This window comes from Laetiporus sulphureus, assembly GCF_001632365.1.
Source record: "Laetiporus sulphureus 93-53 unplaced genomic scaffold LAESUscaffold_64, whole genome shotgun sequence".
Lineage (NCBI taxonomy): Eukaryota > Fungi > Basidiomycota > Agaricomycetes > Polyporales > Laetiporaceae > Laetiporus > Laetiporus sulphureus.
The window spans coordinates 17,919-34,376 of record NW_024468573.1 but is presented as its reverse complement, the minus strand read 5'-3'; the positions used below and the strand labels follow the sequence as shown (position 1 = coordinate 34,376).

The window sequence follows — 16,458 nt, the reverse complement described above, 5'->3', positions numbered from 1 at the left end:
TCGCCAGCGTCCGCCCTCCGAGCCTGCGCTCAGACTACCTCAATCTGGTGATGCCCACGTTCGACCAGTCCAACACGGACGACGACATGATCCCGATCGTGTACGCGTCGCTCGACCTCTCTGAAGTCAGCGAGATCGCGGACCCACACTACTACATGGACGAGGAGGCGGAGATCCGTCGGTACGGCGACTCACGCGCGCGGAGTTATCCTACTTGTTCACTGACGTCGTCGCTTGCAGGCTGATCGCGGAGGCAAGAGCGCGCGCGGCTGTGTCAGCCAGCGTAGGATCCAAAAAATCTGGGGATACATCCGACACCGGGCAGCCCAATCGCCGTACGCGGGCGTTCTCGTCCATCAGCGTGCCGTATAAGAAGTCCCATAACGCGCCAGGCTCCGATGAGCCCGGTATCCGCGCACGGGCACTGTCGTCCATCACCATCGCGTCGCGCAAGTCTCGCAGCCAGCCTAATTCCGGAGAGCGTGCAAGGGCGCGGCCGCCCATTAGTACGGCGTTTAATCAGTGTCCCAGTGTGCCCGAATTACCTGGTGGCGGATCCAGTGCTCACGAGAGGGTGCGGTCGCCCACCGGCGTGTCGTCCGGGAAACCTCGTAATCCACCCTACCCCGAGGGGCCCAGCAGCCGTGCGAAGGCGCGGTCGACTGTCAGCGTGGTGTCTAAGAAGTCGCGCCATGCTCCCGCTCCTGATGTGCCTTCGCGTAGTAACCACACACTCGCGCCTTTGGAGGAGGCGCTTTCGGGGGATGCATCATTGCCTTTATCTCCAAAGAGTACGCCCTGGCCCAATATATCGAATCTCGCACTCAAACTGATTTTTTTGTGTGCTTCTGCACGCAGGAAGCAAACCACGCATGCTGACCGCCGTCAAGGACGAGTGCAAGGGGATCGGCAAGCAGTTCCTCCGTATGGCGCGCAGACACTTGTTCTCCGGCCGCCCCGATACCAGCTAACGCATTGCGTGTTACGCCTCTTGCTGTCTGTTTCTAACGTCATCGACTCACAAACGGACCACACCAACACTGATACCCTGCATACCTCCATCACGAACGTGTCTATCTGGCTATCTACTATATCAACTATCGTATGACTTGGGCTAACCTGGGTCTGGAGAGAAAAATATGTTGTTATCAAGGCGTTGGACACTTGTACGCTAATGTCTGCTTGTTATAGCTAGGACGGTGCCTTGCACGTTACTCTATATCATCACAGGATACTACGAGAGTGTGGGCTCAATTACTGTCTGTCCTGATCGTGTACTTTCAATGTTCTGTGTGTACTGATGAGCAGACTCTAAGAAGCAGGGCATCCGCGTCTGTGACTAGAATGTAGCACTTACACATATTAAACAAGGCACATCCCTTCAGCTGAGTACGACTTGAAGGCATGGTGTATTGCCTCTCGCGGACATTGCCGCTCGGACTACAAACCCAGTAGCGCCCGAGACTGACCTTTGACACTGACCTTGAGCTTGACTCAATGATCCACATCCTAAAGTCCATGCTCCCGCAATCTCGAATATCTCTGCCTGCTGCCAATTTCATCAACGCCCAATGGCCAGAACCTCGGAAATGCGTGCTATATGGAACGATGTGACCAGGATGTGACTGCGGTACCTCGACGCGCAGTCCACGCTTGCTGCGGATAAGCAGCAGCAACATGTCCCTCCCACAGCTCTGCATCTCACCTCCTCCCGCCCACCATGGGATGGTTGACTGCTTGCGGTGTCTCTCTTCTGGCGGCTTGCGCGACGCAAGGAGCATACCTTGCTGAACAGGTTCCGCTGAGGACCAACTCTGAGTTCAATGGTCAGGTCGAACCATCCTACACTCTCCCATGGGATGAGCCAGTCAGTACGGATGCGGCAGGGAACCTCATTTTCCAATCCCTCGCATCTCTCATGCAGATGGGGGCTAATTCACGCTATCCCAATGGTAACCTTAGTCGCTTTCGCCTACATTGCGCGTAAAGACTCACCTCACCGACTGTTCAGGACACTCGATCGTTCGCGCCAGTATTCCACCCGGAACAGTTCTCTATCACGGACGTGGAAGCGATGTCTTCCCTGAGATGGACTGGATTGGTTTTGACCCGGAGCACTCCCAGATGTTTGTGCGAGGAGACAACGGCACTCTCTTCACATTCAGCGCCGCGCGCGAGCTCAAGTTGGTCTACTTTGACGGATCCAGCGGGAACAAGAGGGGTGGCGTCGTCGACACACAGTATCTGCTCGTCTTCGGCGAGATCGAACACAGATACAATGCGGGCGATATCTTACCGTCCGGCGAGAGTGAGCTTATATTGAAGGCCTGCGATTGGGGCGAGGAATATGGTGTAGACGGGTTTGTCAGGATGGAATTTGATTTGTGAGTCCGAATTTGACGAATTTGACGATTGCTACTGTCCAAACGCAAACCGACTCCACTGCAGTGAGATCATGTATTGCAACTTCTCGCAAGGCTTGGAACTTGTCTCGGCTATGAATACCATCAACGGAGGAGGATTTGGCGGCGGACCTGGTGGTGGACCTGGCGGTGGATGCAGAGACAGGCCGGGAAGAGGGGGAGATGAACGACCGGGTGAACCGCCGGAAAGGCCTCCGCGGGGCGGACCTGGAGGACCCCCAGGAGGACCGGGTTCTCCACCAGACGGCCCGGGCGCCCCTCCAGGTAAACCAGGAGGGCCAGGAGGTCCTGGTCGTAATCCGAGCACACCTCCGCAGGGCTGGAAAGGCAGTTGGCCTACAGCGGTGCACGGCGAAGGTATGCACGCTGGTGCCTGGCACAACGCCTTCCCGGGTGACCTGCGCGTGCACGTGGATCCCTCGGGGATGATCTCGTTCTTCGACCCAGCGTTCACGTCCCTCATCAATTCCCGACGCTCACTCCCGCGCGAGGAGTATCGCCTGCTGAATATTTCCGAGGCTGACATCGCGGCCGCTCGGGCAGACATTGCGGACGTGTTTTCGCGCTCGCCGGATGCGGGCAGCGGGGTGGACTGGCGTGGTCTCGCGCAGGTTGTGCAGGACAGGTTCTCCGATCGCTTACCGTACTTACGCTACCTGCTACACCAAGAGGTGGCCAACGCAACAGCGCATGCAGCGGAGGTGCGCCAGCAGCTGATCACGTCCCTCGTCCCGTATTTCCCGCGTGCCGAGGTGGGCTCGCCAAGCTGGTATGGCGAGATTGCGCGCGGCTGCCGGGCGAGCTTCACGGAGCGCCTTCCGACGGCGCGTTTCACGAAGCAAGAGCAGGTGCTGCGCAATGCGGTGGACGAGGTGTTGCACGAGGTTTGCAGGGTGCTGGTTGTAGCGTGGCGGGAGGCATTTGATGTGGAGGAGCAAACTGTGGAAGTTGCCGAGGGCTTGTTGGGAAAGTGGAGGGACGAGGTCGATGCGCTGATTGATTGGCTGGATTGGCCTGCGTGGCTGGAGTGCCGCCCCGCGTGTGATGTCGATGTGAGTGCCATTCGACTTCTTTGATTGAGAGAAATATTGATTTTATTGTATGTAGGAGTTTTGCTATTTGCCGCAGCATGGGCCGTTCGGTCGCGGGGGCGATGGAGACCGTTCTCCGCGATGCGTACCAATGGCGCGGGGAGCTGACTTTATGGTGCTGCCACACGCATAGAGCAACTTATACCCTTTCACAGAGGATGGATTCCGGTCGCCGGGAAGAAAGCGAATATTATGTACTTGTGAACTTTTCGATTCATGTGGTCTGAAGATTTGATGTCTCGTAACCTTTCATGGTCGCCCTGGCGTTCATGCATGCGTAGATGCTCCCATTATTGCTCCTCTTTTATTTCGATTCGCTGCTCTCGTGCAATATCGTTGACCTTGATACAATTGATGGCTGGATCGTGATGCTGGGCTTGAGATGGCACTTTGCCGCGCGTCGTATCCTTCCTAGAACTGTCATGTTCTCTGCCGCTGTGCAGCCTAGCATCGTGTCGCTGTTCTCATCTACGGGCAGCTCACCGTTAGACTTGTTCTCCACACACACGGACGTGTCCTTACCGTCAGACTCCTTCATTTGTCTCATGAAAGACTCAACGTCGCAGCCCGCACCGCCGCCTCCAGCTTCTCTCATATCGCTCGCACACGGAACAGACGAGGACAAGACTGTCGCGCCAGATTACGCGCTCGATCAGACTGTCTTGCACATACAGTCGCCTACTTTGAAAACGACGTACATACGATGTCCGCCGGCGGGCTGGACGGGCACTGGGCGGGCGGCGCATGGCCGTAACGGGGATTTGGGCATGCAGCATCCATGGATTCATCTTCAGGTTCGGACCCTAGGAAGAGAATGGTCCTTTGAAGTGGGGATTGTCGACCAGTCTGGGAGGGAAGGGATTGTGCGGTGCTCTACATTCCAGGTGCTGTAATTTTCTTTCTGCTCCACGGTTCTGTATCCTTAGGCCTTGAATCTCGCACTGACATGACGATAACGGTATTGCGTGGTTTGAGAGTACGTCTGGAGATATATTTTGCTCGTACTTTTGTGATCTCTACAGTGGTCACTGATTGCTTACTCGCAGAAGGACCCTCATCTCAAACTGAGCAGTCCTCCTTTGCTTCACCTCCCTCTTGCCTTTCCCCCACCATCATCTCACCCGCTGACGTCATGGAGCACGATCTCACTGAACCTCCCTTCCCTCCTCCCGCACTTCTCTTCTGCCTCGCTTACGAACGCCCGAGACGAGAATGAGCGGAATACCGACAGCCATTTATCTCACACGAGGGATGATCCCGCTTCTAACAGGAGCCGCGTTCCAGTACCCAGCGGGACGTACTCACATGTTTCGTACGTCAAGGTGTACGCCACCTGCAGACTGCGAAGAGTATGGTTCAGTGAAGGAGGGCCTAGACAGCAGGTGCCTTGGGAGTTCGAACTTTACGCTGTTGATTGATGACACTGCTACACTACCGGCGGTTCATTTTATACCTCTCGAGGTTGTGTTGCTTGCAAACGGGCATGTTCCGAGCATTAGCATTATCTGACCCATCCGACAAAAGGTAGTTGGGTAGTTGTGCCCACTATCCTGTCTGCGGTGTGAGTGTCGTATCTTCCGCGTCTCGCACATTTGCGTTGACTGTTATTATCACTATTCGCGGCGAAATAGAAACACGCTTCTAGCCAGCAGCTGAAGTTATCGAAAGCTACACAATATATGTGACAATCTCAAAGGCCGCGTATTGGAGCGCATGCAGCGTCGCTTCTGCTCAGCTGTACAGGGTTCTTCGAGAGGCGTCGATGAGTATGTCACTTGCAGACTTTTCAATTGAAATGCAGCCGCAAATTGGAAAGAATCACACATTAGTAGGCATGGCACTTCATGAACCAGCGATGATCGCTTGGAACGAGCGCAGTGGACGACTGACATTGTCGTCTCCAAACATGCAGAGAAAGGCTCGAATGCAGGGACGTCTGGAGCTGTATTCAAAGGAGGGAGGGCACCTTTTATACATGCGCCAGACATGAAAGCATGATTTACAGCTTTCGAAAAGAATCCATGTCCATCGCGAGAGAAAACGTTATAACTTTCCATAGCTATTGAATACCAGGTCCGATGAATACCAGGTCCGAAATGAAGCCACTCGCCGTAGACAATACTAAGGAGAAGGACGCGCTTGATTCTTATGTGCGCCAGACCATTGAGATGGCACCGATCCCGTAGCTAATATTGCAAGAGATGGTGGACAGCAGAGTACGTTGACGTTGGTTGGTCGTATGTTTTCGCTACGATACCCTAGTACATCACGATACTTCGTGTGAGTGCAAGTCTAGAAAATACAGAACTTTTGTATGTATATTCTGCCGAGAATTAACTCAGACACAGCCAACAAATGACTAGTCATCGCAATCAGACCTGTTCCATCGTAGGCGAGTATGAGACAACGTATGCGTCCGCCTTCTTGCCATCCTCCTCCTCGACGTCTATCTCTTTCTCCTCTACGCCGTCCACGCTGCCCGTCACCTCCTCGACCTCCATCTCGCGCTGGCGTGCGAACTCGCGTGCGAGCTGCTCCCGCGGCAAATCACGGTCGACATTCGCCAGCGGGCGGATCCTGCACATGCCAACATACACCACGCCCGCGATCGCCGCGCTCAAATACCACCCGATCTTGTCCAGCTTCGTCGCCGCCTCCGGTACGCTCACGCCGAATGTCCCGACGAACCCGACGAAAGGCACCATCATTCCGCACAGGTACGCAAACGCCGCGTTCAGGTTCACGCCGTGCCAGTACATGTACGTCGCGCCGCGTTTGGACGAATACGCTTCCATGATGCGGATGTTGCCCTTGCGCACGATCCAGTAGTCCGTGATCATGATCGCCGCCGTGGGCCCCATGAAGATGCCGTACCCGTCGAGGAACGCGAGGAAGCCCTGCGACGACGCGAGGATCTTCCACGGCTGCAGCGCGAGCGCGATCGTGCCGCAGAACCACATTCCGCGTGGGATATTGAAGTACCGGGGAAAGAGCGCAGTGATGTCGCTCGAGAACGGGAGCAGGTTTGCGCCGATGAGCGCGCCGAAATTGAACAGCCCAGAGGAGAAGGCCAGCAGGAAGACGAAAAAGCGCATCCCGCCGGAAAAGTTGTGCGCCAGCATTGCGTCGTACACGTCCCACTGGTTCCAGATGGTCTCCCCCCATGCGTGCTGAAGCGCGGCTGTACCGAAGACGCCAATCATACCACCCTAAGACGATGTCCATTTGAAGAACGGTCACATATGAATATTCAAAGATCACTTACAAGTGCAGCAGGGAATGGCACAAATAGAACATGCGTCCACAGAACGGCGTTCGGGTTGTCCGAGTACCGCGCAAAGTCAGGCATATTGGCAATAAATGTCGACTACATGTGTCCTAGTCAGCCGAATGCGAGGCCCAAACGATACCATATGGCATACCCAATTCCCCATGCACGAGTTAACCGAGCTGACGAACAACCAAGCAAGAGTGGACCCCTTTGGCAGTGTCGAGGCCGACTCGCCTGCGAGCGCTGCGGTTGACGCGAGCCTGCCCTTGCTCTGCACGAGGCAGTAGATGAGGAGGCCCATCACCGATGGCGGTAGCACCCACGCCTTGAAGTTGTAGAGCCATTTGAGTCGCGTCGGGCGGAGTGAGCAGAACGGCAGCACGATCGCCCAGAAGATCACGAAGCCTGCGAAACGCTGGACCGTCGTGCCCACCGAGGCGGGGAACTGCGTTGGGAGGTTCTTCCAGCGGTGACCGACGACGCAGTGCAGCATCGTCGAGATGAACGCGCCGCCCTCGAAGGCTACGCGCGGGCGTCAGATGATAGCTCGAGCAAGGTGGACTGAATACGTACTGATGACGGATACCCAGAGGCACGCACAGACACCGCGGGCAAGAACCGGCCAGTAGTGGCCGTACATACCAAAGCATGTACGCAAGATGACTGGGTAGCCGACGTGATAATTGGCTGCAGCGCGCGAATTGAGGGCCATGCAGGCACCCGAGACGAATGCAGCGATCCAGATAGCGATCGTGGCTTCCCACCATGACAGACCGTTGTCCACCAGACTTGACCCAAGTGTCCTGCGTGTATGCATGAGTACGACAGCGAAATGCGCGGTAGACATTAACGGACACACCAGTTGCCGAACCCCATACCAAACCAGAAGATACAGAAATTGTACCACTTCCAGTTTACCATGGACGGTGGAGACGGCTTCAGGTCCTCGTTCGTCCACGTGTGGCGCTGGTGCGCATTGCCTTCGGTATGGATGTACGCAAGGAAGGCCTCCTTTGAGGTGAACGCCCCACGAAGCCTATGGGCCCAGTTCCGGATGGGTCGAACGATGTTGATGGAGTGCATCGTGCTGCAGTGCAGGGCGGGCAGTTCGACCTGGCTTCTACAGGCACGATAGTCCGCTTTATGGGTTCATGAATGCGGCGACTACACAAAGACGCGGAGGACCGCGTGACCAATAAAGTCAGGTCCGCTCCATCGCCAGGGGTCCCGTTGTGATAACGGCGCACCGATAAGTAGGTAAATCTTTAGAGCAGCCATACCTTCATACGCCTATCAGGCCCGAGGCACCTGCGAGTCACCGGATCAGCGTCGAAGCCGCCCTTGCATGTGGGAAAGTGTCCTGATGATCGCAGCTAGACATGCTAGACATAAACGGGTCGATTGACATGGATTGAGTGAGTGTGAAAGCGGTATCTATGCATTCACAATTTGAATCTTACAGCCGGCACGTACGAAGGTTTGCCAATATGCAGACGCGAGAGATAATCGCCCGCGAACGAGCCTATATATAGCATGATTTCATCCACGAGCTATCTTGAAGTCTCCATAGGGGTGCGGAGAGGTAATCAGGTCGGCACCGGGGGTTCATTGAAATGCCTGAAACAAGTCGATCTGCATACGGGGAGCTAATGAGTGCGAAGCACATGCCTTGCTAATGGTTAGGCTGGAACTGGAACATCTCTTGACGTCGAGGTCTTCGTAGATAGGGCGAGGCAATTAGTAGATGGATCTGAGTGACAATCCACCTGGCCTGGCAAGGACCGAAGATACGTAGATCAGGAACGACGTTGTAAGACTTCCAATTGTGATCAAAGATTTCGGATGAAGGAATCTGTCATTCTCGTTCAAGCTGTGCGAGAAGCGGGCAGCTAGCATGGACCGACGCAAAACTGCCAGTGAACGCTGTACAGCCTGATCCGTTTGCTCAGCGCCAGGCAGATTATGCATACCACAGTACGTACTGACAAACCGTCGACAGTGCGCGAATCGCACTCCCATGACGTTCAAGGATCTTCCTTGCATCGAAATCGAGAGGCCTCGTACGACTGGCCGTGGCTCGACTGTTTTCTGTCCCATTAGAGCCTCTGCCACTGTTGTGCTTCATGATACCGCGCCGACGGATGAGCTCCACTGCTCCTGAGCGATAGCTGGGACGGCCCGCCCGCCTCATCTTAAGTCCCTCAATATCTGGGTGAGGTGCGTTTATCCGTTCCCGACGATCGCGTGGCTTAGTCCTGAATCATAATTTACCGCCCCGCTCGTGGCATCGACCCGTGCTCAGCGGCGTTGCGAAACAGTAGGATAGCCAAGTCGCTAGCCATTGAGTGCACACCTGAGTTTTGGACTTCTCTTGTGAATATACTTCAGGAAAGAAAAACGGAACTCCGAGAGATGCATCATACGCATATAGAGCAATCAGATGCGGGAAGGATCAACATACCGTTGTACCAGCAGCAGCTATGCAGCGGATGTGTTGTTGTCTGGAGTCCCCGACTGTCATTCATTGTTTGATGGAGATCCAGCAAGGATATAGGAGACACTAGGAATGCCCAATGTGCCTGAGGTGCGAGGCTCACGACGAGGAGCAATTTCAAGTAAAATTGCAGATTCCTGCACGAGCGCTTGTTTGCTCCGCTTCCACTATCCACTACATAATCCCGTTGAACGTATATATATCCATTAGATAGAAGAGAACGACCATATTCATGTCGCGTATTCGCACAAATATAAGATAATTGGATACATGCAATTCACTAGTAGCTAGACAAACGATTAATGGACCATGGACAAAATGCGATACTAAAAGAATGTAGGGGTTTCAGCTAGGTGAAGAAAGCAAGACGTTCCGGCATTCCGATGCGATTACAATGGGGGATTAATAAACTCTACTACTAGTCATGCGCGCTGCTAGAAGATATACCCGCCAGGTGTCTCGTGGATCTCTTGGTGCCGAACCGCGACAGGAAGCCAGATCCATCCTGGGCGACCGAGCTGCTCGTACGGGAACGGAACGACCAGGAAGGGCTCGCTGGCCGAGCTGAGTCGAGGATCGCAGGGTGGAGGTGCTGGTCGCGAGCACGGGAGGAATCTGCTCGAGTCTCTTGCTCCTGGTGGTGGTGGTGATGATGGTGAGTGTGACTTGGCATCCCGGCGCGACCCACTGTATGTCGGCCGTCACAGCATGCACGAACGTTCTCCAAGCCCTCAAAACCACCATCAGAATGCGTATCATTGTGGAGCTCGAAGTCGAGTTCCTCGTCATCTTGACCAGACGTTGGGTCATGCTCTCTTGTTGAGCTCTGCAAGTCTTCCTGCTCAGCCCAACGAAGGTACTCCGCAGCTGGTGTGCCCGAAAGCCTGCCCATGGAGCCCCTGAACGACATCTGCGAATGGCTGCGCGGGCCACGAGGGGTATTGTACGAATCCACGCTGGCATCTGTCCTATTCGTTCGCGTGCTGCGCTGACTATTCGGACTGGCCTGAACGAGAAGATGTGGCTGGCTCTCATCATCCGGCAGCTCCTGATCCATAGACATGGGACTCAAGGGGGCCGGCGGCGGGTCACTTGATGACGACGCGACGGGCGGCGCTGGGTTCGACCGTGCAATCAGGTAGCTTAATGCCTGATATGAACAATGGGGGGTCAGAATGGACTCGAACGACTGAAATATATATACTCACACTCAGCCAGAGTTCGTGCCTCTCTTTTGTGGATGCAGTGAATTTCAGCTCGCGATGCGGCGTGGTGATTATAAGACTGTACTGGTAGAGACCAGGTGGCATGGGGTTGGGATCGAGCACAGATCGAACACTTTCGATGAACGCTGCACATGTTACCGGGTCAGTCAACCTTCGTCAGACAAATGTCAGCAAACCACAGCCACGTACTGCTTTTGGAGGTGGCTTCGTTCACGGTGGCCGAGCTGGGATCACCTGTACTCCAATACAACGTCCTCGTATACGGGTGGATCCAGACATAACGTCGATGCCTGCTGCTGCCAGGACCTCTTCCGAGCGTCCGACGAGTGTACTTGTAGAAGAATTCGCCAATCATAGTTTGCGTAATCGCATGAATAATGGGTTCGGTCGAGCCGTTCGTTGCGGCACGAGACAACATGTCTCCCGAGCGTCCCGGTACCATAGCCAAATCGCCGGGTCTCTGAGTTTGTCGCGGGAGCGCATGAGTATCAGATGATATTGAGGAACGTTGAGAACCCAGGCTGTGCCTTGCAGAATTTATAGATGCGGAGGACAATTCTCGACGGGCTCTCTCCCGGACACTGGATGCTATCGCGGAAGCAGCGGAGCTCATAGGCGCACGATCCAGAGTGTTCGCTGCTGACCTGAAGCTGCCCGTGGACGGCAGCTCACGCACTTGTGACGATGGCGTGGAGCCATGTAGTCTGATGCTTAGAGGCCTTCCTCCAGGGAGCGACAGAACACTTCCGATGATAGGGGAAGTAGCGCGTTGGATGAGCTCGGCCGGAGGAGGCGAAGATGGACGCGGAGGAGGTATATCTTGCAAAATCCGCCTGTCTGGTATTGTAGATGGTGGGGGCATACTGTTTGACGGAGGAGGGGCGCGTGGTGGTGGTGGCAGCGCAATTGTTGGCGGACGAGACTTGTCAACTGCAGTCGCCTGTGGACGAGTGCGTACACCGAGCTCGTCAACAACGTATGACAGAGATGATTCCATGGACTGTCTTCGATCTGAATGAGAGGTGCGAGGACGGGCAAGGAGTGTGGCATTGGGATCTCTGATAGTAGAGCTTGGCGAAGGAGAAGGAGCGACGATAGCAGGCACAAAAGAAGTGGAAGGACCTGCAGGAGATGGGGGAGGTATAAACTGGAAATGTTGGGAATTGGCGCCGACACGGTAAAGGCTTGGAAGTGGACCGAGTGATGGAGTAGGAGGGGCAGTAACGGGTGCGGAAACAGGAGACACGACAGGAACAACAGGCGCGGGAGGGATCCACTCGTCTGTCTGGATAGACATCTCCTTGAACTCCGGTTTTGGCTCGAACACAGGCCCCGGCTCTGGCAATGAAGGCTCTTCTGGAAGTGGCTGAGGTGTAAACTCATCGATAGCTTCAGTCTCGACTCCTATCGACTCATATGTGGGTGCCAGCGGGATAGGAGTTGACGTGGCTCGAGGAGCAACATTGACAGAGAACGTCGAAGACACAGCGGACAAGCCCTGACGGCTCGGGAGTCGCGATGCCACGATGCTCTCGTTATCGTCCTCACTTTCTGAGAAGTCATTGTCAGAGACTGTCCTAATAGAATGGAAGTCATTGACGGAGTCGCTCGGTGTTGCCAACGACATGCTCTGCCGAGCATCTTGGTAGTCATCGGTATCTGTCTCAGTGATTGCTGGTGTCTGTGTCCGGAGATCGTAGTCGTTGTTCGGCTCCCCAACGCGCACAACGAGTGGCACAGGACGCCCATGTATCGTGATATCACCGCTGAAATCTCCGGAATATTCTTCGCCTGCTGATGCGACAGCTACGCTGTGCAGACGAGGCGTGTCAAATTCTTCTACTTGCACCTCAGCATTCGCAACCGGAAGTGCTAGCGTTTGAGATGGAATAGCGACAACAGTGACCTCCTCGGATGGTACGGTCTGAGTCTGCACATCAGCCATGATTGGTGCTGGAAGTGGCAGCGTCTGGATCTGGATCTCTTCCATGACAGGTACTGGAGGTGGTAGCGTCTGGATCTGCATCTCCACCATGACAGGCGCCGGCGGTGACAGCGTTTGCACCTGCATTTCTGCCACGACAGGCGGGAGCGTTTGGATCTGCATTTCGGCGGTGACAGAAGCCGGGAGTGGTAACGTCTGAATCTGCATCTCTGCCATGACAGGTGTCGGGAGGGACAAAGTCTGTGTCTGCATGTCAGACGTGATGGGCTGGAGAAGGGGAAGAGTTTGAATGTCCATGTCCAACTTCTCCACCGGCATTGGAATCGCCTCGGGAACAGTCTGAATATCCATCTCGGCGAGCTGCACCAGAACTGTTTGTGTCTCCGCTTCAACAAGAACTGGTGTGACTGGTATTGGCAAAAGCTCAGGCGGCACCTCCGTTTCAGTGTTCATACTGCTGGACACGAGCATCCGAACTGGCTCCATAGACTCGTGCTGAACAGCGGCTTCCGTCCTTACAGGCTCAGGGAGCAGATCCTCATGTTGCACGCCCATCTCCGTGTGCAGCGGTACAGCCTCGATCTCCGTCTGCATGGAGATCCCAGAAGTAGCGACCACTGGAGTGGGCTCAGGGACGACTTGGATACCCGTTTCAGACATCAGAGGAGGTGCAGGCGCCGGCAGAGGGACTTCTGCGGGGATATCATCAGTTTGGCATGCAGTATTCACCATGTCCTTCTCTTCGTCGCTGCTGTCCTCACACGTGGCGTCCAAGCCAAGCTCTGCAGCCAGGGCCTCCGGCTTTGAGACGAACGAAGGTGGGCGCTGGTAGATTGAGCTGCCTCTTGGCCGGCGGAAGGCGCCACCACGTCCGCGAGTCCTAGCGACTGGGTGCCGCAGCGGACTCGCATTGTGCACGAGGGAACTAGTGGAGTTATTACGGTGAAGAACGTTCGCGAATGCCGGATCCATGCCCTCGAGGCTTGTCCGAGTCGAATGATGAGAACGCGTGGGGGAAGCTGGCACATTAGGGTCTGCTTCGTCTTCGTCGTCGCTCCGAACGTCAAGCCTTTGGGACTCGTCCGAGAGCGGGAAAACAGGTGGTAGACGTGGAACGGGAGGTGGTGGAGACATTTCGGGTCGTTCTTCTTCGCGATTGCCTGCAGAAGGGCTGTGGGAAGCCATCCCCAACCGCTGCATGAGCGTCATGCCACCCCTGCCTCTGCCTCGTCCACGGCCCCTGCCAACACGGAACGGTGTTAAGTGTCTCTTTGGCTTTGATGGCTCCTCTGCCTCCTCGTCAGCGTTTTCCTCCTCCTGCTCCTCCGCAATCTTGGCATTCGCCGCATCGAGCTTGCGTTTAAAGTCCATGCGGAGCTCTTTTTCGCGTTGGAGCGTACTCTTCAGGGTATTGACCTGCCTCTGTGCATGGGCGAGTCGTTGCTGGAGAGCCTCGATCTCATTGCTCGGGTGATTGGGAGCACGGAACGGCTTCGTGGGCGACAGGTCAGGGGATGCTTCAGGGAAGTCCTCAAACGCCTCAGCAGGGTAGGACGCCGCACTCTCGCTGATCCTTCTGATATGTGAGTTTGCGCGTCCCAAATTTCCGAGTGCATCGTCCTCTTCCTGGCTGCCTGAAGCGGGGTGTTCTGAACCGCCGTCATTGCCGGAAGCTGACGGCGAAAATCGAGGGAAGATTCGTCTGCTTGACTTCGCCATCTCCACCTTCAGGGCATCCACAGCTTGTTGGAGATCTGACTTGTCGCGCTGGAGACTGGCCGCATTCTTTCGAGCCTGCGCCACATCAGTCTCATGCTTCGCCTTCAAGTCCTGATATGCCTTTAGATGCCGCTCAGCCTCGCCTTTGTGGTGGTCGGCGGCCTCGCGGGACGTGGTGAGAGCTTTAATGAGCCGCCTATTCTCGCCATCGAGCTTTTCTCTCGCGTTCTGCGAGTCCTGCAGCTGTGCTTGCAACTCTTGCCTCTTCACTTCCATGTCCCAGTTCGCATCCTTATACTTCTCAATCTGAACTGTGGCCTTTTCCCACTGCTCCCTCAGAGTCTGCGCCAGGTCTTCCGACATATCCCTCTCTTGGGTAAGGACCCGGATTGTTGCATCACGCTCTGAAACAAGGCTCTGCAGACGCCGCACCTCCGACAGCAAACCGGTGCCGATTTCGTATGCGAACTCTGCAAAGACATTAGACGGGATTCGAAATATGCTAGTAGAGGCTGCACTCGCCGACATCGTCTGAACGGTGTGTTGCATTCCTCGCGCGACGAGAGGCTTGCATGGCGGACATCCCTGATACTGCTGTGGATCTCTCCGACATACCGTCTGAATGATCCACGTCGCGAGAGAGCTCGTGATAAGGCTGATGCACGCCATTTACCGGTGGTAGGTCCTGGAAGCCAGATCGTCATCAGAGGCTTTCCATTAAGTTAAGAAAACGAAAATATAAAAGATTGAAGGAATGAGCATCGAGATAACAAAGAGAGTTCGAAAAGAAGATAAAGTTAGGCAAGGGAAGTTCCAATGATGGATTAGATTATTCGCGCATACTTGTGACATTATCCCAAGTAATCCACGATGCAGCCCTAGTCGCCAAGATGGAGGAATGGACCGATACGAGGCAAACCGACGGAACATATCCAGCAAGAATGAGGACCTGGCAAACACGAGGCTCGCATTCATGGTCGAGCGACTCCCATGTATACCAGGCGCAGATCCAGAGTACTCGTGTATGTCCGACCACGATTCGAGAGCATGTTCGATGACCTTAAAAGTGGCAGACGACTCACCCTTAATCCAAACCCAGTGGCAAGCCGCTCATTCTCCACATCCCATGCGCTGAGCGTATCCTCCAAGTCCAAGTTCCTCCCGCGCACACCCCCTTCGGCATCGTCATCGTCGTCACTCCCCGAGTCCCAATAGTCCTCTTGATCAAGCTGCCTCATGCGCTCCTCGAGCTCGACGCGCTGGGTCACAAGCTGTTGTCCGAGTTCTCCAGCCTGCTGGATCTGCTGTTCCTTGGAGTCGATGAGGTTCTGCAAACGTAGGCGGAGTCCGGCGGTGTTGTTGGTGGAGGCATAGAACAAGGTGGGGGCGTCGACACTGTCGTCGCCGTCGGAGAGTGTGGACATTTTACGCAACCAGCACGCGACGGCGGTGGAGGTAAAATGTCAACGCGGGGAGGTGCAGGCGCATTGCGCCGCGTGGTTGCGGTGGTGAATGGTCACGTCACGCCCATTGTTCACTTATCGCATTCTGTCACGCTACGTCACAGATCGTCACCGTCCGCGCTGCTGCGCGGCCACAACTATCTAGGCCGCAAAGCCGGGTCGTTCAGCACCATCTCTTTCGATTCCGCCATCTCAGTCGTCGTGTAAGTGATTGTAAATGTTGCAGTCACGTTGAGGTGAGGAGTTCAATAGAGCAAACTCCGGAGAGCAGACCGGCATCGGGATCATCTATATAGGGCTACCTCCGCCCTCCGACCGCGGTTGGGAACGTCGAGTCTCTTGGTAATTAATTTGTGGGTCACATTGCGCTCAAATGTATATATGTAACCATCCTGGTATCATTCCCAACGCACTCGTTTTCGGGTGCATCAGACTCGGAAGAGAAAATTTTGTGCGCCACACATCGCATCTGGTGCCACACTCGACTGCGATGGCCCTGGCTCTGCCTAGCCACGCATTGCAAGTGTGCTGATGAGACAAGGTCACCATTGTTCATCGAGCCATTGTCATCGAGTCATTGTCTAGTACAGCCTTCCGCATATCCGACATCCTGAAGAGGGTCTCAATAGCGGAAATCTTTTTATTGACCCGTTTAGAGTGACATTTTTACTGGCCCTTTGATTCTCGGAGATGGTCAACAATAGATGATCTTCGGTTTGCCATAGAGACGATCTCGCATTATTCGCTTTATATATTGAAAGGAAATTCTATAGGGAAACGGTCAGAATCAACCTCGGTTGGGCTGTACAACAGTTGTGGAACGTGT

The 16,458-nt window shown here is 54.9% G+C and overlaps 4 protein-coding genes across 4 annotated transcripts; 2 read left to right on the top strand and 2 right to left on the bottom strand.

The window, feature by feature from the left end:
* The first annotated feature begins 1,346 nt into the window (after window positions 1–1,346).
* LAESUDRAFT_488590 (uncharacterized protein) lies at window positions 1,347–3,733 on the top strand. The gene is made up of 4 exons (XM_040902658.1): window positions 1,347–1,952; window positions 2,012–2,384; window positions 2,449–3,475; window positions 3,531–3,733. The coding sequence occupies exons 1-4, from the start codon at window positions 1,721–1,723 to the stop codon at window positions 3,645–3,647; spliced, it is 1,749 nt and encodes a 582-aa protein (XP_040758941.1). The 5' UTR covers window positions 1,347–1,720; the 3' UTR covers window positions 3,648–3,733.
* Window positions 3,734–3,936: 203 nt separating this feature from the next.
* On the top strand, window positions 3,937–4,932 carry LAESUDRAFT_664350 (uncharacterized protein; the record flags this gene model as incomplete). The annotated part of the gene is made up of 2 exons (XM_040905114.1): window positions 3,937–4,398; window positions 4,561–4,932. 2 exons carry the CDS (start codon window positions 3,937–3,939, stop codon window positions 4,930–4,932), a joined length of 834 nt encoding a protein of 277 aa, XP_040758940.1.
* A 954-nt stretch (window positions 4,933–5,886) lies between these two features.
* Window positions 5,887–7,868, bottom strand: LAESUDRAFT_664425 (uncharacterized protein; the record flags this gene model as incomplete). Its single annotated transcript, XM_040905124.1, has 5 exons — window positions 5,887–6,723; window positions 6,780–6,881; window positions 6,937–7,307; window positions 7,359–7,588; window positions 7,645–7,868. 5 exons carry the CDS (start codon window positions 7,866–7,868, stop codon window positions 5,887–5,889), a joined length of 1,764 nt encoding a protein of 587 aa, XP_040758939.1.
* Window positions 7,869–9,461: 1,593 nt separating this feature from the next.
* On the bottom strand, window positions 9,462–15,796 carry LAESUDRAFT_731408 (uncharacterized protein). The gene is made up of 5 exons (XM_040910042.1): window positions 15,252–15,796; window positions 14,692–14,854; window positions 10,695–14,639; window positions 10,488–10,630; window positions 9,462–10,429 (listed from the first exon to the last, which is right to left on the bottom strand). The coding sequence occupies exons 1-5, from the start codon at window positions 15,591–15,593 to the stop codon at window positions 9,698–9,700; spliced, it is 5,325 nt and encodes a 1,774-aa protein (XP_040758938.1). The 5' UTR covers window positions 15,594–15,796; the 3' UTR covers window positions 9,462–9,697.
* Window positions 15,797–16,458: the final 662 nt, after the last annotated feature.